This window comes from Rhodnius prolixus, unplaced genomic scaffold (assembly GCF_049639745.1).
Source record: "Rhodnius prolixus isolate KJV_2025 unplaced genomic scaffold, Rpr scaffold_1, whole genome shotgun sequence".
NCBI classification, from domain to species: domain Eukaryota; kingdom Metazoa; phylum Arthropoda; class Insecta; order Hemiptera; family Reduviidae; genus Rhodnius; species Rhodnius prolixus.
The window spans coordinates 14,465,380-14,486,758 of NW_027411581.1; the positions used below are offsets into that span (position 1 = coordinate 14,465,380).

Sequence of the window (21,379 nt, forward strand, 5' to 3'; positions counted from 1 at the left end):
GAAAATAGCTGAAGTGATAAGAGATAATTGTTGAAATTACTGTGTATATTTGTTTTATGATAAGTTAAAATATTACAGTTCTTTGAAAGGAGATTGCTTTTGGTCTTTTTGAGCAATTAATTTAACATTTTTAACAGGAACTTTTTAAATTTTAATTTTTAGAATAGGACGTTCACCTTTAAATAATTCTATTCCGCGGAATGTCTGGTAAATTTTGTTTTTCTATCGATCGTGGTGGAACTTTTACTGATGTTTATGCTATTTGTCCTAACGGAAAAGAACGAAGTTTAAAATTACTCTCAGTTGATCCACTAAATTATAATGATGCTCCTCGTGAAGCAATTAGAAGAATTATTCAAGAGGTGAGAAAGCATGTTATTTCATTCCATTGTACTGTTTCAAAGTCAGAAATTATCACTGACAACATTGAAGTAAATTCCATTCAGAGTTTCGTAGTTACTTTGTTTCAAAAATTAAACGGTGAAACTTGCGGTGATAACTCAATTACAGCAAACACTTGCTTCCATCTAGTTAGGATAGTCATTTAGTTAGGATTAATATTCGCAAGGCCAACTCCTTCTCACCTTCTTAGTAAAATGTATGAATAAATTTGACATATTAATATAATTATTTGTAGGAAACGGGGATAAAATTGCATAAAAATGACCAAATTGATGCTTCTAAGATAGAATGGATAAGAATGGGCACCACAATTGCCACCAATGCTCTGTTGGAACGTAAAGGAGAAAGGATGGCTCTTATAATTAACAAAGGTTTTAAAGATCTGCTTTATATCGGTAATCAGGCTCGACCAAGGATATTTGATTTGGTAAGATTAAAATTATTTTCTTACATAAATATAAATAAATAAATAATAATTACATGAATACGTTACATAAATAATTTTAAATAGGTTTATCAGTATGATTCTTTTTTTAGTAGATAAATAAAATACATTTTTTTTGTTTCGCTTACAAAATGTATAAGTGATATATTTTGCTTCGAAAGAGAAATCTACGCCCAACTTTCAGGCCTCAAATGAATTACGAAGAAGGAACAAGTCTTTTCATTTTGTAGCGTTCAAATTGTAAATTATGGGAAAGTAAACTTGAGTTGAGTAAAAGTGATTACTTTTTCGATTGGAAAAAATAGTAATCGGAAAGAGTTCGTGTCTCTGCTAAAGGTAATTGTTGGTGCCTCTGGTAAAGGCTGGTAGTTCTTGAAAGCCAAATGTGCCGTTTAATCTTTACCTTTTAAAACTTCTCCTAAGTTTCAACTCCTAAGTTTGTTGTCGTTATGCCGTGTCTCTGCATAAATGTATTATTATGTCGGAACTGCCCGTTGCAAGTTGTATGGTTATTTTGTTCATCATAAATTTCCGCAATCAAACTATAAGTTTCTGCTCACATTTCTTTGATAAAAAATAGTAAAATATAAACTCCCACAAATGCTGATTTTAGAAATAAATTTATGCATTTTCAATAAGTTGTAAATATAACAAATACGCTGTTTAATTATATATTATTTATTATTTAATTATATATACACTATTTAATTATAAGTTTAATTATAACACTGTCTAATTATAACGGTACCTTTTCAGCTGTGTTAAACATAACTGGGCAAAAGTTTCCACCTTCAGAGTATTATCAACAGTTTCTTTAATTTTGAAAGTTATAGTTGTAATAATCAACAACAACAACAAATGTAATTACAGTTGATTATGAAGTTGCATTTTTAAACTAAGTAGTTGTACAGTCGATCCTCCCATAAAGGACACTCTCACTAGCGGCTACCTCCATTTACGGACAGTTTTTGGATTTCCCCGTTTTACCCCTATATACTTCCTATATAAAAGAACCTCCGTCCAACGGTTACTTTACATAGCGACCGCGGAAATTGATTTTGGGGAATGGATTATATGTTTCACCTCCTACCAACGACCACCTTATTATTAAAAGTTCGTTTGACGTGGTGATAAAAATAATTATCCCCTCTCAAGTTTTTTTTTTTCTGTTTTTTTCTAAAGTTTTCTATATAAGTTCATACATCTTGTACCATTTTTATCATTTTGCAATGTTACTTTGGACGAACAATATTATTTTTTCCGATATGTCTCTCAAACGGAAGTGGTTAACTCTAGAAGAGAAAATAAACGTGTTGGAAGATTTTGCAAAAATGATTAAAATATGTAAGTCTGTAATATGTAGTTTTTTGATAAATTTTTTGGATAATTAAGAAAAATTTTATGCATATAATATAGCTAAATAATTATGCAATTATGTACGTTTTAAATCTATTAATAATAAAGAATTTTGAAATAGATGTTTGGAAAAAACCCCATATTTTTTCATTATGAAACTTGCCTACCTCCTTCTAACGGCCACCTCCAAACAGCGGCTACTTTGCTTTCCCCCGCCAGTGACCGTTGTTGAGAGGTTCGACTTTATTCAAAATCATAACTACCTTGATTAAAACTCAACAACCAGCTTGCATGTAGTATTAATTTATTATAAAACTGTCAACTATATCCTCCTAAATCCTCCGTTTTTGTTTTGCATCTTTGCTGTCATTGATCTTATTTTTAATTAGGATTTTTTTGTATCTACTTCATTGAAAAACTTTGATTCGTGTAGATAATATATTTTAGTTTCTTCAAAAAACAAAAAAAAAGTAGATATATGGTGCGTATTATTTGCTTTACTTTCCTTTATCGCAGTTTACATAATACAATTTTGTTGAAACAATTTGTGAAAAAACAAATCAATAAAAACCCTAATTTATCCAGAAAAAGGCATTCTGTTCAGCCGATTTTCTTCAAATTTTGAATTGAGAAAATTAATATGTAAATTGTCTATTATTATTTGCTTAGGAGAAATTATCTATCTTTCCTCCATAACATGCATTTTCCAGAGTTAATGTTCCAAATAAAAGTAATTGATCTACATGCGAACAATGAGCTTTCAAAGTTTAAAGAAAATTGTCGGAGACGAGTTTGAGAAAATCCTTACAACTTAAACGATACAGTACCGTTTATTAGAAATAGGATGAAAATTGTGTGAGTCAATAGGAAAACTACAAGAATAACATTGCTAACTCTATCCGTCGTAGCACGTCGTAATTTTTTGCAACATCTTGTATAATAAATTTAGCAACTCAGCTCGACAAGCTGAATTGTTTAAATGTGGTTAGGTATAAGTAATAATGCAGCACTAAGGACTTAACCACGTTTTCAACAAGAATTGTCACTTCGAGTAATTCTTGCAACCACTTCTCTTGTCAATTAGTAAATTATAATTTTACTTCTAAATATAATTTCATTACTTGCTAAAAAACCCCACAACTACATTTGTAATTGTTGTAACTACTTAACTAATAGTTACCCGTTGATTCTCAATTCTGATTCTCAGTTGTAACACTGATACATAGCATTTTTACACACATAGTGGGTAGCATTTATTTTTTTTAAATTTAATTGGATACATCTAAATATTGCTTTCATTTGTTGTTTTTTTAGCTTATTAGTATAATTATTATTTTGCATCTTAATAATTTTTCCTGTTATCACTTCCACTAAACTCTTATTCAGGTATGGTTTCTTTTCTACCAAAGCCTGTTTTGCTGCACAAGGTTTCGTGATTGATAATGCTTTCCTGCCAAAGTATATATTGCGCTGTTTGTTACTTCTAATCTTATTGGTGAAGGTGGTGGTTAGATTTCGTAAGGAGCCAATCGTAGAGGATGTTTATTGTGTCGACGAATCAGCTAAAAAGATTTGAATACTGAAAGCTGATTTTAATCCATCAAAGAGATGCTTTATGCTTTTTGCCTTGATCAAGAAAGTAAAATATTTCTTGTAGTGATTCTCTATTTTATGTATAACGTAATGAGGAGCTTGTACTATTCAGTACATCACATTATGTTGAAAATTTGAAAGCAGGCTAGTAAACTTGAATGTATAAAAATATTGTAACTGTTAATTCATGTTCATACGTGATGCAGCTTGTTTGGGGCGAGTCGATCATTTATGGGAACTGTACCCTGATGACTCTAAATTCTCTTGTCGAATTTGTTAAAATCTATACACCTAATAAAGAATCAGAATGAAGAGTTGCAAATAATATGCAAGGAAATTATTATATAAATAAAATATTTTCGTTCCTTTTTCTGAGCACCCCGTTTACGGCAATAGGTACAATAAATCATGACTGTACCAAGTAATTATTTCTCTGGTTAAATCTACTGATTGAAAAATGGCAGTTATAAAAATATTCAAGATTATGATTGTTTTTTCTTTCGGTTGTTGCTTGTATTGTTCTATTCAAATTTCAGGCTGTAGAGACTTCTGATGTACTTTATGAAGAGGTTTTAGAAGTTGACTGCCGAGTTATACCACGATTCAAAGATAAATGTAAATTAGATGAAGTTTTAGACGAAACCAAAAACTGGATAACATGTGTGGGAATAACTGGAGATGAACTTTATTGTGTGAAACAAATAGATGAATTTGCTTTAAAAAACCAGTTGGAAAAATTGTTAGCTAAAGGAATTAAGAGCATTGCAGTAGTACTCTTGCATTCTTATATGTTAGTAATTTTATTTTATTATTTTTTCTTATCGAGCACCTATAAGATGAACATACTAGTACATTTCTTCTGATGGATTTAATGGAACATTATTGAAATGGATGACTACTATTCCTTTTATTGGCTTTGTTGAAGCGATCTGAGTTTATTCTCTACAGTTTCATGATGTTTTTCCATCGTATGGAAAATTTCGCTGTCCAACAGCGGATTTAGAAGCACGAACGTCTTTGAAGGGAATGGTAGCTTTTCTTCACAATTCACCCAAGTTCAGGTTATGCAGTAAGGTTTAGACAATCGGTTCTCGAACTGCTCAATCTGGAGGAAGCTATCTTTGCCGAATTCTGAGGCGGCTAAATTCTCAAAATTTTATGTATAAGTGTTCATGTAATTCTTATATAATTTTCAAAATTGTCAATATACAGTACTGTGATATTTTTATGACGATATAAAATTCTCAACTTTTTGAAATAGAATTCATTAAATTGTTTGAACATAAACCTCTTATTATGCGGTTTGGATGCGCATTTAAGCAAAGTTACAAAGTTACTGTAACTAGTTTCTTTAATACGGTAAGAAATGAAAATGCCTTCTTGGAGTCAAATTGATTGGGAGTTGTATTTCTAAAGCATGAACTATGCCGTCTTTGCAACTCTCGATATAGGGAGGACATGTACACATTTGATCAAGAAGTACATATTTTTTCTTCCAGAAAATCTGAAGAATTTCTATCTGGGTAACTATAAATTAACTTATTGTCATTTTAACTCACTCCTAAATTCATTTTATTTATGCGTGACAGGCCTGGTATTACCAATTAAAGCTTGAACATTCAGTTTCTAATCTTTTTCTTAGATTTTTTTTTTTTTTCTATCAAGTTGTTTTAATTTGATTTAATTATAATTTTTCTTACATAATAATGATAGTTATAATTTTATTCAATAAATTATGGATTATTCTAAAAAAGAAGGGAATAAAAGAACATAAAAAAATAATGTAAAAGAGAAATAAATGTAAACAAAACAAAACTAAAAAAAATACAATAAACTGTGAAGGTATCAATCATTCAAGTGGAGTGAATTTATTTCTATTATCATAAAAAAAACTCCCTTCATTTCATAGAGAATATATTGTTTGATTTTGAAGTTATGTAGTAAATGTGAATCTGCAGTTTTGACGGTTCAAATTACTTAAAGATGATTTTTTTCCTCCACGTTTGATAACAGGATTCACAATAATTTTCAGAGTAAACAAAGAAAAGCTTCAGTGCCTATAGCAAAATAAGGACAAGTCATCCAAAGGAATTTCTTATTATTGTTTTAATATATGAATTTACGAGTATGATTCGAACCTGATAAGTTTTCGTATGTTTTTTTGTTTAGGTTTCATGAACATGAATTGCTCATTGGAAAAATTGCTCAATCAGTTGGTTTTACCAATATATCTTTATCGCATCAAGTGATGCCTATGGTGAAAATAGTTAATCGAGGTTGCACAGCTTGTGCAGATGCATATCTTACTCCTCATATTAGAAATTATGTTAAGGTTTGTTATAATAATGAACTTTTCATTTTTTGTTTAATTGATAATATAGTCTGCTGTTGATTATCGTACCATGGTTTATGACTAATGGAATGTGACTTTATTATTGATGAATGAGAATACATTCTACAATCTTTACCAGCTTCATGTATTGCTTCTATTAAATTTATATACATCTGTGAAACGGAACAAACAGTAAAATCAATGCACAATTTACTGCTTAGTAACATGTTATTGTAATATTTATTAAGCATCAACGGTTTCCATTTAAGAGACATAAATTGATCTTCTGGAGCAGTTATGTGGTTAGAGTTAAAATAGTTTTGAGCTGGTATTAATTCCAACAAAAGAATAAAATGATCAGATGGAGTGTACACTTGGATAACTTTAAAATCCTTAATAAGAGGAAAAAATGATAAATTAGACCAGAGTATATCAACCACACTTTTACCAAGTGAATTCACCAGAGTATAATTTCCACAGTAATCACTCTTCGATCTGCCATCAATTACAAAAAAATTGTATAATTCCATCATTTCTGTAAGCTGCCTGCCTTCTTTATTAACAACTTTGTCTAGAGATTTCCTCCTGCAATTCAAATTAGAAGCCTCAAAATATTCATAAATTGTTTGATTTAAATCTGAAATTCGGCAGTTGGTATCCCCTCCCAACAAGAAAGGCACATCATTAAAGTTATTTTTTATATCAGCAATAGTATCGTTTAATGACAGTAATGTTTCAAATTTATCATAACTTGGGCCAATATAAATTAAACCAAATAGAAAAGAATTACAATTGACAAAAAAAGGTTTTGTAAATGTAAAGAGCAAAAATATCCAGTGCAGAGATTCTCTAATTACTCTAACATGAACTAAATCTTTTCTGTACAAGACACACAAACCACCTTTTGCTCTTCCTTTTTTATGGACCTTAACTGCTGGAGAGGAAATGTAGTCAAATTTAGTAAAGGCAGAAGGAAATTTCAACTGATCACTAGTACAGTGAGTCTCTACTAGACCGATTATTAATAAGTCTTGTAAACACAAAGGAAAATCGCAAATATTTTTCAATCCATTAATGTTCCAAACGACAATTGAAGGATTATTGATAGAAACATTGTAATTTAAAAGTCTTACTTGGCTGTTGCCTAAGGAAACACCTTCAGCTGCAGACCTGAATCGTTTTTTGGAAGTGGTGTAGCTTGATTAGCCTTGGTAGTTGTAGTGAATGGCAAGCTAGGCGTGATGGTTATTGGAGACGGCAAAGTAGACTTGTCACTCACCACATTAGACGGTGCAGGCTTTAAAAATCTTGATATTTTATTTGACGGCATCTTTTTAATCTTGCGTTTCTTTGATGCTTTCCTAAATTCTTGTGACAATAACAACTCATCGGTTTCTGTTTCATCCTCTCCAGTTGCTAGCGAAGAACATTCACCAAGATCAACAATACTATCACATCGATATTTCGTCAGAACTTCTTCATTCCTCACAAGTGTAGGCTGAGACCCTTCTTCTTTCTTAATAAATATTAAGGTAAATCTCGAAAAAACCAATATTGTTAAGTTTTATAAAGGAAGACCCAAAAAAGAAAGACACTTTTTATATAATGGCCGTCCTCTAGAAGTTAAACCAGAATATAATTATTTGGGGGTAAGATTTTCTTCCTCTGGGAGTTTCCATAAAGCGCTTGAGCAAGCTTTATCAAGAGGTAATGCAACTACGGGTGCAGTTTTAAGTACTTGCACCAAAGCGAGGCTCATGGACTGGAACTCGAGAGAGAAATTATATCAAGCAGTCGTTATACCATCTATTCTCTACGGAGCTCAGATTTGGGGACTTGCTCACATAGAAACTTTAGAAAAATGTCACTTGAACTATTATAAAAGCCTACTGCGTCTGCACACAAATACCTCGAATTATATTGTTCGTCTCGAGACCGGCTCAGTCCACATTAGTTGGTACGTGTTAAAGTATAGTTTACTATGGTACCTCAAATTACTTAATACTAGTAGCAATAGATACCCTAGAGCATGCCTAGATAAAATGTCCTGCACGCAGGGAAGTGAAAATATTTGTTCCCGAAAGTCTGCTAAGTACAATTGAGTTGTACGATTGAAGGATTTATTAGATCAGTTTGATGAGTCTAGCCTGCTGGGAATATCTGACCCTGAAGTTTTCTCACGAATGATTTCTCCAACTTTAGAAAAATATAGACACTTTCTTGTGAATCAGGATTTGGATAGACTACATAGCTCCACTTGTAGTATTTTATACCCTCAAGTATTCAACCATAGCTTGATCCCACAACAATATCTCCTTACTCAATTACCCATTTCATACACACGTTTATTTGCTCAACTTAGGACAATTAATAAATACACATTTTCATTAAAATTAAAAAATAGCGCTTACAGGATAGATTCAAACAGTAATTGCCTTTTATGTGGTAATGTTCTAAAAGAGGATTTGTACCACATTTTCATGGTTTGTCCAGCATATTTTAGTATCCGTGAAAAGTATCAGGACAGAGCTTCTTTCAGTTTACCTTTTGTGTTAACTCAGTGCAGTAGAGATGTAATGAAAACTGTATTTTGTTATCTGTGTGAATGTTTCTCTTTAAGAGAGGAGTTAATAAGTTGAAAAATTGATTTATGTTTTTTACTTTATTTCTTTTTTAATTACTTTGGTTTTATTTATCTTTTTACTTATTTCCAAGGTCTTAAAAAATACCATGAAATACCACAAAGGAGCTATTCCTTAGACCAATTTCAATGACATATTCAAAGTGTTTCTTTCATTTTTTATTGTACTTATGTTTGTATATATTTATATTAATTTATGCTGTACCCAACTGTTTTTGAGACAGGACGTGAGTCCTATAAATCAAATAAATAAATATTATTATTATATAGTCTGCTGTTAATCGCTAAAATAATCAAAAATTGTGTTCTTCCCAAAGCAAGCATGTTCTTTTAAACAAGAATGAAGTAACTGAGCTATTTTGAGTTACTAATTTATTTTTTAACTTTCTCATTTTTATTTCATGTTGCAGAGCTTCTCCTCTGGCTTTACAGATGAATTAAAAGGTGTAAATGTTATGTTTATGCAAAGTGATGGTGGTTTAACTCCTATGGACCAGTAAGTGAAAATCCAATTTCTTAATTTTAAGGGTAAAAAAACGTTAATTTATACTTGGCTGTAAATAATTATACTTAAGAGATCTTATTTATAAGATGTCAAATATTCTTTATTTAATTTGTAGAAGCATCTTTAAGTATCAGGAGAGAGAGAGTGAGAAATTCCTTCTTTGCCATTACCTTCGTTTGGCAAAACTGTTTAATTTTCAGATTTATTGGTTCACGAGCCATTTTATCAGGTCCGGCTGGGGGGCTCATAGGTTTCGCCGTCACTTCTCCGTCAGATACACCTGTTATTGGATTCGATATGGGCGGTACATCAACAGACGTCAGTAGATTTTTTAAACAGTACGAACATATTTTTGAAACTAAGACAGCTGGCATTACCATACAAGCTCCTCAGGTGATTCAATGATTTATGTTTATTACACTTAGCTAAAATGACCCTCCTATGGTTATTGGAGGTTGACATTCGATTCTTAAGAGAGTTGGCCTTTTTCAGTAATTTAAGTTAGGAGTAAAATTTGAAAGTGAAGTTAGAGTACACAACACAGCTGGAGGAACCTTTAGAATTAAGAAAGATAAAATTTTCATTTATCTTTTCTTCCGATAGCTTTTTCTTAGAAGCTCGAAGGGGCCTGTACCCCAAGGCACTGCAGACTACAGAGACTTATGGTACAGTCCCCTAAAAGGTTTTAGCAAATTCAAGATCCAGGTTTTTTCCTCTATGTGGTATATTCTTGATGTGAGGTTGCCAAAGTTCTAAGTTCTTAATTTAGCGAGTGCAAAACAACTAAAAGCTATCAAAGCTGTTCCTTGAACATAAAACATGCTGAAAAATGATAAATTTTTAAAGGCTTTTTCAATGAGTATCTCCAGATTTTTCTCATGAATTCAGGCTCCCATGCTTCTGATATCCTTAGGATCAACTGTAAACAACCAGTCCCTTTTGCCGGTATGAAGTCCATTCATTGACTATTGTCGTTGTTCTAAAGAACACTTGAAAGGGAGGTCGAAACTGTACTGGAGAAGTTTCAGAATAATAAATGATAGTAATAAAGTAAACTTAAAGTACATTCCACAGGGGGAGAAGTGGAAGACATTTTTAGAAAATTTACTAAAATTACTAAAAATTTACTAAAACAATCCAGTGTTGACTAATAATCGGTTGACCAATTTTCTTCAATCCGGTTTTCTAACCTCGTATTTGTTTCTACCAATAAGGTATAAGATATAAATGACAATTTATGGAGTAAACTGTCTCGCATATCTTCTAAGAAAATGTGATCTCGGACAAATTTGATCACTTTATTTAAAAATGTGATAATTAAAAAGTATGCTTTATGCACATGATAAAGTATGAATACGAAATTTTAAGAATATCAATGGTATCATTTTCAAGAAATTTGCTAAAAAAACTGTAATGACATTCCCGGCGGGAGCTTCTAAATGAGAATTGAAAGTTGAAATGTCTGCGGTTTCCTGTTCTTTAGTTGCTAGACACTCTAGAAGACCAATGCCATCCTTTTGAAATTAAGGGACCTAAAAATGAAAACTCAACATTAAAATATCTGCATTATTTCTGTACTTCTTCTGACGAGGGATAAGAGAAAGCAAATATATTGAGGCAAATCGTGAATCGAAATAATAATCGGAATCATACATTACCGCATTGTAACCGAGCTCTGCCATTGAAATAAACGTTTATTTTTTTTCAGTTACAACTTCTTTTTTAATTAATTAACCTTTGAGAAAATCGAGTCTTGGAAAAAATAATAATGCTGCAAATTATACGATTCTTTTTAGTTAGATATCACTACCGTAGCCGCCGGAGGAGGATCAAGATTATTTTTTCGTTCAGGATTATTTGTGGTTGGTCCTGAGAGCGCAGGAGCACATCCTGGTCCGGTTTGTTATAGAAAAGGTGGATATCTTGCAATAACTGACGCTAATCTAATATTGGGAAGGATCCTACCAGAGTATTTTCCAAAAATATTTGGCCCACAAGAGAATGAACCATTGGACAAAAAAGCTACTCTTGAAGCATTTCGTCAACTTGAAAGAAAGGTGATTTGTTTTTTACAATTAATTCTTTTCTGACAAAATATTTATTATGTTTCGTAAACACATTTAAGATTTCTTACAGATCAATAGTTTCATGTCTGAACAAAATATAAGAGAAACTAAGACGATTGAAGAGATTGCGATGGGGTTCATTGATGTTGCTAATGAAAGTATGTGCCGCCCAATTAGATCAATTACTCAGGTATTATGTATACGATATTACTTCCATATTATTGTTATTATTATTTAATTTTTCTGTAGTTTACCCCTTGAGTTCGAGTTCAACACCAAGTACTCTCATTTATTCGTCAAAATAAAAATAACAAAAGCCTCAACATGTAAAGGTCGTTGGCAGCTGGAGCTTTTTTCAGTGCATTATTATACAACACTCTCCGGATAGTGAACTATAAAAGTCCCCTAGGAAGTAAACTTCCACATTATTGATTTTTAGGGCAAAGGATTAGATACAAGAACACATATCCTGGCATGCTTTGGAGGGGCCGGAGGGCAACATGCTTGTGCAGTTGCACGTGAATTAGGAATCTCTAAAGTTATTATCCATAAATATGCTGGTATTCTCTCAGCCTATGGAATAGCATGTGCTGATGTTGTCCACGAAGAACAAGAGCCAAGTTCTTTAATATATAGCACAGGTACATTTATTATAAGGCCAGGAACGAATGATTACTATTCTATTTCTTGTTAGATAATGTTACTTATTTCTAGAAAAGCAACTAATTATGTTCTCTTAATTTTCTTCTTAGAGGTTGCGGAAATAGTTTACGAAAGATTGAAGGCATTATCAGAAAAATGTAAGGAAAAATTAGTAGCACAAGGATTTCTTCTTGAAAATATAGCATGCTTTCCATATTTGAATTTACGTTACAAAGGAACTGATGGTTCACTTATGTGTCCTTCTTCAGAAGTAGCTGAACCTAAAGAGGAAGATATTAAGTTTGAAGGGTTTAAGGAAGTGTTTCTTAAGAGGTTCGCACACCTTAAGTATAAATTATCCTTCTTAATTTTGCTGACGTAACGAAATTAAAATGTAAATACAATTATTGGATTTTTTAATTACATATGAGGGAGTTTAACGATAAACCAGTATTATTTTGAACAGGTTTTTATTGAATATGTTACTTTAAATTCTAGTGGATTCAATTCGAGCCATACGTTGCTGAACTAAATAAAAAAGTAAAGAAATGTCAGTTTTTCAGTGATTTAACACCTTGCTTGATCTGAAAAACTATTTTTAGCGCGTGTCCTTGGGTGGGTGTGTGTATATGAATAGAACATCCCAAAAACTAAAAATCTCAGAATGCCCAAAATTACTATTCAGTTTTAAATCTCTCGCTGCATCCCATACTAAAGGTTCGGCTGAGTTATGGGACTTGATTCTACAGTTTTTTAACGATCTCCGAAATAGGCTTTAACTTTTTTCTCAAACTCTATTACACTATTTATAGTTTGAAATAAAATTAAATATTCTTAATAATTTCTCTTTTAAATAATTCATATTAATTATGAATGTTATTATTAATATTAATTATGCTGGACTAGGGGACTTGTAGGCATTATTCCGACTAGGATTTTAAATCTAAACCCTCAACACAAACCTATGGGTTGAGGGAAACCAATAATTGAAAAAAAAAAAAAAATCATAATTAGAGTAACCGAAAGTTAAGTTGTATGAATATTCACATGATTTTTGTTTTGTTTCAGATACGAACTAGAATTTGGATTTACCGTACCCGATGCAGAAATTTTGATTGAAAATATTCGAGTAAGAGGTGTTGGAAAAACTCATGTTGCAAAAGAAGTTCAAAAACTTCCTTTTGCAACGGATGATCCGAAAGAAGAAGGAGTAATTATATTTTATTTATTTAAAATAAAATTTAAATGTAATAGCAAAAAATTAATAATTTATTTTTTATTGTGAGAGAAATTTAGAGAGTGTCATTAAAAAGAAAATTTATATTTATGGTGTATAGTTTCTTGTTTACGTTTATTCCTTTTTAGGTAACAAAGACTTATTTTAGAAAAATTGGTTTTGTTTCGACTCGAATATATGAGTTAGCAAAATTAACAAATGGACATGTCATACAAGGACCTGCGATCATTATAGATGGTTTAAGTACTTTAGTTATTGAGCCTGAATGTGAAGCCACTATCACACCATCAGGGGACATAATTATAAACATTCTAAACACTACATATGCAATTATCAGCAAGGAATTGGAGCCAATTCAATTGAGTATCTTTTCCCACAGGTTTATGAGTATTGCTGAACAAATGGGAAGGTATCTGTTCTCTTAATCTTGATGTGATATTTAATGCCATTTTATAATTTACTTTCTTTTAATTTCTTAGTATTGTTTTTTAAATTTAATTCTTTTAGCGTTCTAGAAAGAACTGCAATTTCCACAAATATAAAAGAAAGATTGGACTTTTCGTGCGCCTTATTTGGTTCAGATGGTGGTTTAGTTTCTAATGCACCTCACATACCTGTACACTTGGGATCCATGCAGGAAGCTGTTCAGTTTCAAGTGGGTAATTACTTTTGTTTATATTATTTTCTTATAATTCTTATTTATTTATATTTTTGTATTTATTATATGATATTATGTTTCTTTAATAGTTAAAACATTTGGGTAGTAATTTGAAAGAAGGCGATGTTATACTTACAAATCATCCAAAAGCTGGTGGCTCTCATTTACCAGATTTGACGGTGATCACTCCAGTTTTTTACAAGTAATCACTATAATCATAATATGTGATATTTCTTTCAGATCATATCTTTAAGTTTAACAATTTCCATTAGAGTTATAGTTTTTGTCCAAAAGCTCGTTGCAGTTTCTTTCATCCAACAAGTCGTTGTCCTCTTGGAATTTGATCAACCATTTTAAATAATTGTACAACTGTTATCTCGAGATAACTTTATTCCTTCGCTTTGCGGGGCCCTTAATCCAACTCTTTTTTTTGAACATATTTTTATTTTTTAATGCGAATTCCATTATAACATAAGATAAGATAGATAAGATAAAAATACTGTATTTTATGTATTTACATATTACAGGGGGTTCTGTTTGTGTGTTAATTTCCATTAACAATCTGGTTAGCGTTTAGTAAACAAATGAAATTAATTACTCAGTTACAAAAATAAATTATACATAAATAAAAAATATCTAATGACAAAAAAAAAATTAAATAATAATTAATTAAATAAATAAGACAAATAATAATAAAATACTTAACTAAACGCACGACTTGACATGGCAAAGTAAATAAAATAGAAATAAATAAAATACAAATAAATAAAATAGAAATAAATAAATTAATTCCGACTAAACTTAAAATATTACCTTCATATTCGGACTGTATACATTGAAGAGGATTCAAAATTAATTTATCTTTTGAATTAGATTTAAACGATAGTAATTAAGGCTCAATCAAAATTTTCAATTATTAACATTATTATTGTACTATTATTCGTTTATTATAAAAGATCTTAACTTGAGTACTTCTATAGTATATTGGTACACACTGTTCAACTGTCGGATTGAGCAGATTGAGGGTATAGCAGTCAAATTTGTGTAATAAATAAATGATGCTGTCTAAGAGATGAATATATTGGACAGACCAAGAGGATGTGTTCCAGACTCTCTTTACAGTTCAAATTACAGAGGGTACAGGTAGAGCTTGTCTCGATGGAATGGTATCCATTTCTATTTCTTATTCTTAAAAATCTGTCACTAGAAACTCTTAATTGACTAAGCCCCCTGAGTTTGTCTATAGCACATGTATAGTGAATATATTCCTCTGGAATTCCTAACAAATTTATTTCTCTGTAAATGTGACTATAACCGGAATGAATAGCTCTCTCCACATCCAATGAGATCGCATGGTTAATCCACTTCTCAATTAAATCAGGGATATTCTTTGTAATATACTTCACACTATCAGAGTGAATAATATCTGACTCCCCAATGATACTTAGCCACTGAGAAAGCTGTGTGAACCAGTTCCATTCAACTTTATTATACCCTGAATTATGTAGTTCTCTCAACCTGAGGAAACAAATTCTTGGCAGCCTATCTTCACTCATTTTCAATAACCTCAGCCAATAGTTCAGAGTTCTCTTAAACACTTGCACACTCAAGGGAGGTCTACCAGATTCCAAACGCACTAAATAATCCGGAGTATTTTTAGCCCAACCCATCAGTTGCTTAAAAAATTTGACTTGCGTTCTTTCCACTACGTATAAATACCTAAATGCCCAAACTTCTGACCCATAAAGAAGGGTAGATGAAACTATGGCATCCAATAATTTTACTTTAGTCTCCCAAGAATTGGATTTACCCTTAGCTAAGATGCTTAATACTTTGCCCACCTGTGGCGTCGACTTGCTAACAAAGTGGTTTGCCGCGAATTTAAATTTAGAATTGAAAGTAAATGGGACACCTAAAATTATAACATAGTTCATTAAATAATCAAAATTTCATTAGTAATGAACAAAATATTTATGTACCTTTCCATTCAATTGAAATATATCAATTCAAAATTGATGTAAAAGTAAATTTGCTTTCGTTTGTGAGAAAGCTGATAGACAGACGTCAAATAAAAAGGTATCCACACTCGCGCAACAGGCCAAATTTGGAATAAAAAAAAATTACATGTAAAAGATATTAGCCTTAGAAGACTTGTCATTTTTCAAAATATTGTAATTAAAAATGTGTACTTTTTTATTTTTACAACAGAATTTATTGACTGATACCAGGAATATTACTAACTTGAGACATATTTATTATTAAGAATTTTAATGACATAATTTTGTAATTTGAATTATTTGTTATTTTCACTAGAAACAAAAAGAAACCTATATTCTTTGTGGCTAGTAGAGGACACCATGCAGATATTGGAGGAATTACTCCTGGGTCAATGCCTCCACATTCTAAAAGTTTAAGTGAAGAAGGTGCGACGTTTTTAAGTTTTTTCCTCGTTCGAGAGGGGCAATTCAGAGAAAAAGAACTGATAAATGAGTTTCTGAAACCAGGTTCAATACCAGGCTGTTCTGGTTCCAGGAATTTACGAGATAATATCGCCGACCTAAAAGCTCAGATTGCGGCAAATGTAAAGGTAGTAAAAATACAGTTTTTAGAAATAAAAATGATAAATTTCTTATAAATATTTCCTGCTAAGTATTAATTTTTAAGGTATAATTTTTTTAGGGAATAAATTTAGTTAAAGAACTGATTGATCACTATAGTTTAGATGTCGTTCAAGCCTACATGAGTCATATTCAAAGTAATGCCGCATTAGTAGTTCAAGATTTACTTCGTACGATTGGAAAAAGACATTTGGAGAAATATGGTACAACGACTTTATTTGCTGAAGATTTTATGGACGATGGTTCACCAATTCGTCTAAAAGTCTCTATAGATATTGAGAGTGGCACAGCAGTTATAGATTTCACGTAAGAAATGTTTTTTTTACTAACAGTAACTGCTTGTGAAAAACATTATACTTGTAGTTTTTTTTAGATTTCCGTCTGAAGTTTGAAAAAGCTCGACCAAGTTTCTTTATACTAAAATTTGTGGAGTCACTATAACTCAACAGACGGAAAAATTTGAACGGATTTTTTTGTCGTCTTACCTGAAAAAAGCTACCGAAGATTTTTCTAAAAAATTGCGTTTACACCTCTTACCGGATGATAAAATTTGAATAATTTTCCGGGAAAATTAATTCAAGAGGAATGATGAACGAGTGTCGTCATCCTTTTCACTATTTCAATAAATAATCTTATTTTAGCGGCGTAATATTTTAAGAATATTCTTTCTCAAAAAAATTTGCATATTTTCAGAAAATCGACGATCGGAGAGGTGCAATTTGATAGGGCATTCTCCCCATCTTCCTTAAAGATTCAAGAAATTCGACGAATGCAGTTTTTGCATTAACTTGAGTGCTAAAGGTTCTGCCTAGTAAGAAAGTTATCTAGTTGCTTAAAAAAGTAGATAATCCGTTGTTGGAGTAAGGTCTGCAGAGTGTGATGGGTGAGGCAAAACTTCAATCTCAAACTCATTCTGTTACTTTCTCTTTCTCTACCCAACAAGTTGTTCTGATCGTGCAGATTTTCAATTTTGTGTTTTCACCTAACTTTTTTTTTAAAGTCTTCTGAGTCCAAAAACTTCAATTAGGAATGCTTGTGAAAGAGGGGATGGGTATATTTCCTTTAAAGGAATACATATTTTCCTTTATTTTTGGTGAAACGCACGGTCCTACCTCTTGTTTACTGGAAGGTTATAGTTGTTATTAAAACTCTAATTTGAAGAAAATTCCTAAATCTAAAGTACGTCTTTACTACATGTATTGTTTACTTTTTAAGATTTTCTTGAAAATGATTCGTAAGATTTTCTGCAAACTTCGTATTTACATTACAAATACACAGATAAGTTATGCTGTGGAGTAAGTTCCTTAAAACGTTTCAGTGTTGCGTCTTATAAATTTTACAATGTTAGTAAGAATTAAATATAACTATTGTTGTTTGAAGGTTAGAAGGAATAGATGTCTCAAGTTGAGTTAGTACCTTGAGAGTATGAAAGAGTAATCTCATCAGATTTTTTTGGGGACAGTGATACGGAAGTGTGAAGGCCAGAATTATCATTTAACAGGATCGAACCCTTCCAGTTCACTAAAGCACCTCAATTAGTTGTTGGCGTAATTTCTGGTAAATTTGAACAATGCTTATCTATATTGAAGCTTTCATTGGTTTTCAAAAATTGATAATGGATGACCTCATTCTCTGACCACCATACCATAACAATAGTTAGAATTTTGATAAGGAAATATTTTAAACCAGAACATTGACGATTGCATTGTGAATGTTTCATCCCCAGATTTTTTAGTCATATTTTGTTTCCCTAGCTATTTTATTTGCAAGAGAAAAGAGATAAATGTTAATTATCATACCTGTTACAGTGGTTCAGGATACGAAGTTTGGGGTAACTGCAATGCACCGCGGGCAATAACGTTATCAGCAGTAATTTACTGTTTACGATCTATGGTTGGCCACGACGTGCCTCTAAATCAGGTATGGAATTGTAAACTTAAATTGAAAATAGTTTCTTATTGTTTGCTTTTTTCTTTAAGCATAAAATATATATATATATTTATTTGTTAAATTTAAGGGTTGTTTGAACCCGGTGAAAATAATTATACCTTCTAACTCAATTTTGGATCCATCTGACAATGCTGCAGTTGTTGGTGGAAATGTACAAACATCTCAAAGAATTGTTGATGTTATATTAAAAGCATTTGCCACTTGTGCTGCGTCTCAAGGATGTATGAACAACATAACGTTCGGACAGTCCGATTGGGGATATTATGAGACAATTGCTGGAGGTGCAGGAGCTGTTAGTAATTTTATTGTATTTTTTAAAATATTTATCTGATTATTTCTATTAGGCACCTGCATAGCTTCATGGTGACACAAAATAATGTTTACTTTTTTAAGTTGTATTATATAAGTCCTTAATCTTACTTGATAGGTTCACCTAATGAGCTTTAGGTTTTCTTAGCAGGACCAAAGAAAATTTACATAGTTATTTTTTTTTTTATTCTATTTAACGTTTAAAAATGCACTTGATCTCATAAATTTTATCTAGGTTTAAATTAATCATGACCATTGTTAGATTATAATGATCATTAAAAATATGTTGAACAAGGTTATTTTAGACAATGGATATTTTTTGGAATAATTATAAATTAGTAATTTTTTTAAATTCTTTATTTCCTCAATAATGTATTTATTTCTCAACTTTCATACTTTAGGGACCAACTTGGAATGGACGTAGTGGTATTCACACGCACATGACAAACACACGAATCACAGATCCAGAGTTACTGGAGAAACGATATCCAGTAATACTTCAAGCGTTTGAACTTAGGGAAAACTCTGGCGGCGCTGGCTATCACAAAGGAGGAGATGGTGTCATTAGACAGTTAATGTTCCGTGCAAATATACATTTATCAATACTTACCGAACGCCGTGTATTCCAGCCATACGGACTTGAGGGTAATCTATTCTAATTAATCTGATAGTTTTTACATTAATTTTTTAAACATGAAAATGAATTATAACAAAAAAATGTCAATATTTTAGGAGGTATGCCTGGAGCTAAAGGATTGAACTTACTCCTCAAGAATGATGGAAGAACTGTTTATCTAGGTTCCAAAACTGCAATTGATGTCAACCCTGGGGTTAGTATACTTCTGGTTTACTTAGATATCAGCTAATCTCCTCCATCCAGGTCTTCTGAAAACCCGTCTGATAAAATAGCATTACTTAGTAACTAACAAAATTTGCTGGAACACTTATTTGACTTCGAATTTTTATTAAATATTAGTTAGCTTTAGTTTTATGAAGTTTCATCGTAATCAAACTACTCTCTGTGGAAATGTAGTTCCAACTCTCTTTTAAAATAAAGTTTCCCAAAAAATGTGTACATCCATCCAACCAGTTTTAGGTTCTCTTTCTTGCATTTAGTATACAAAAATCCGTTTGTGCCTTTATTTAGAATATCGTGAAAAACTAAAAATAGCAATTAGAATAGCCACCTTTTCCATCAACTCTATCCTGTAAAAACATAATTTTGATAACACATTTTTATTCATTTGATGGTAGACTTTAGGTTGGGGAAGTAACATAAGTAAATTTTAGTGAAATGACAGTGTAGAGTGAACCTAACTTCGCCTAGAAATACCTAGTAAATTTCTTATGAAGTAAATGTGAATATGCAGTTTAAGAATTTTTATTTCAGTCTCAAAAAAGAACTTGAAATAATACTTTATTCAGATGGAATGTTCATAAGGAATTTGTTTTGTTAAAAATTCATTCATTTTATTTCAGCAGAAATAGTGTAGCTCCATCTCATATTTTAATTATTTTGTTAATGCTGACAAGCTTAACCAAGTTTAAGTTTGAATATCATATTTAAATTGAATCATAGTTAGAATACAATTTTTGTACTTTTATAAGCTTTTTACTTTTTTTGTTTAGGACGTATTTAAGGTATGTACTCCAGGAGGTGGAGGTTGGGGTAAAACATCTTAAGACCTTCATAAGTAAATTAAGAAATTAAAAAATGATTTCTTATTTTGTTACATTTTTTAAAAATAAATGTTATTTTTTATACAGATTCTTATATTTTAACTGCTATTCCTTTAAGTTCATTATGAATCTTAAATTTTTTATTCTTGATAAAATTTAAAAAGATATGTATAACTTAATTTAGAACCTACAATACTACGTATGTAACTCGATTTACTTCAGGGTAAATAAGAAAGATGAATATAGATGGCTACGTACCAAAGTATTAAAAATTCTAACTATAAATTAATTTGAACAAAATTTATTTAAATTGAGCATTATGTTTTTTTTTCACCTGAAGGAACAAAATTCAACCGGGGGAAGATATTGGAAAGAATCTTGAGAAGATGGAGGCGAACTTGATTTCCACGTGACTTGCAAATGGAAAAAGAAAACTCTACAGATTACAATCCGGACCAACTTAGGTGCTTGTGAAGGCACAATGGTTAAAACTTTAGGTCTTTATATATTTCTGTTTTCTTTTCAGTGTGACCACTGATTAGTAATTGGACGTTAAGCTCGCCTGAAAAAACATTTTTATAGATACTATCTCTTGGAGCGGATGTTGGTCTAATGGTCAAGAGGGTGGCTTTTTAAGAGGGGCATTCCTAGTTCAAATCCCGCATAAGACAACTTATTTGTTAGAAAAAATTGTTTATAGTAAATTTATAAGCTTCCACCCCCGTCCATGACACCTAATTAATTAGCAGTTGAACGTTAAGCGTCTCCAGAAAAAATAGGCGATTACTTTTTTGTAGATACTATTTTTTGAAATTATCCCTTTGTTTTCTTTGAAATTATTTATATATTTGTCGTAAATTAGGTGACAGCAAGAATAGAGGATATTTAAATCCTTTCCGGATACCTACATATGTAGATCTGTCAAATTGTGTTAGACAGAGTATC

The 21,379-nt window shown here is 31.3% G+C and overlaps 1 protein-coding gene across 1 annotated transcript; it reads left to right on the forward strand.

The window, feature by feature from the left end:
- Positions 1-200: 200 nt before the first annotated feature.
- LOC141455327 (5-oxoprolinase) lies at positions 201-20,522 on the forward strand. Its single transcript, XM_074130277.1, has 21 exons — positions 201-362; positions 638-829; positions 4,333-4,586; positions 5,966-6,128; positions 9,180-9,265; positions 9,475-9,667; positions 11,071-11,331; positions 11,411-11,530; positions 11,780-11,981; positions 12,093-12,315; positions 13,051-13,192; positions 13,348-13,628; positions 13,727-13,874; positions 13,967-14,079; positions 16,191-16,464; positions 16,557-16,801; positions 18,304-18,415; positions 18,513-18,737; positions 19,156-19,399; positions 19,487-19,584; positions 20,384-20,522. Exons 1-21 carry the CDS (start codon positions 201-203, stop codon positions 20,435-20,437), a joined length of 3,792 nt encoding a protein of 1,263 aa, XP_073986378.1. The 3' UTR covers positions 20,438-20,522.
- Positions 20,523-21,379: the final 857 nt, after the last annotated feature.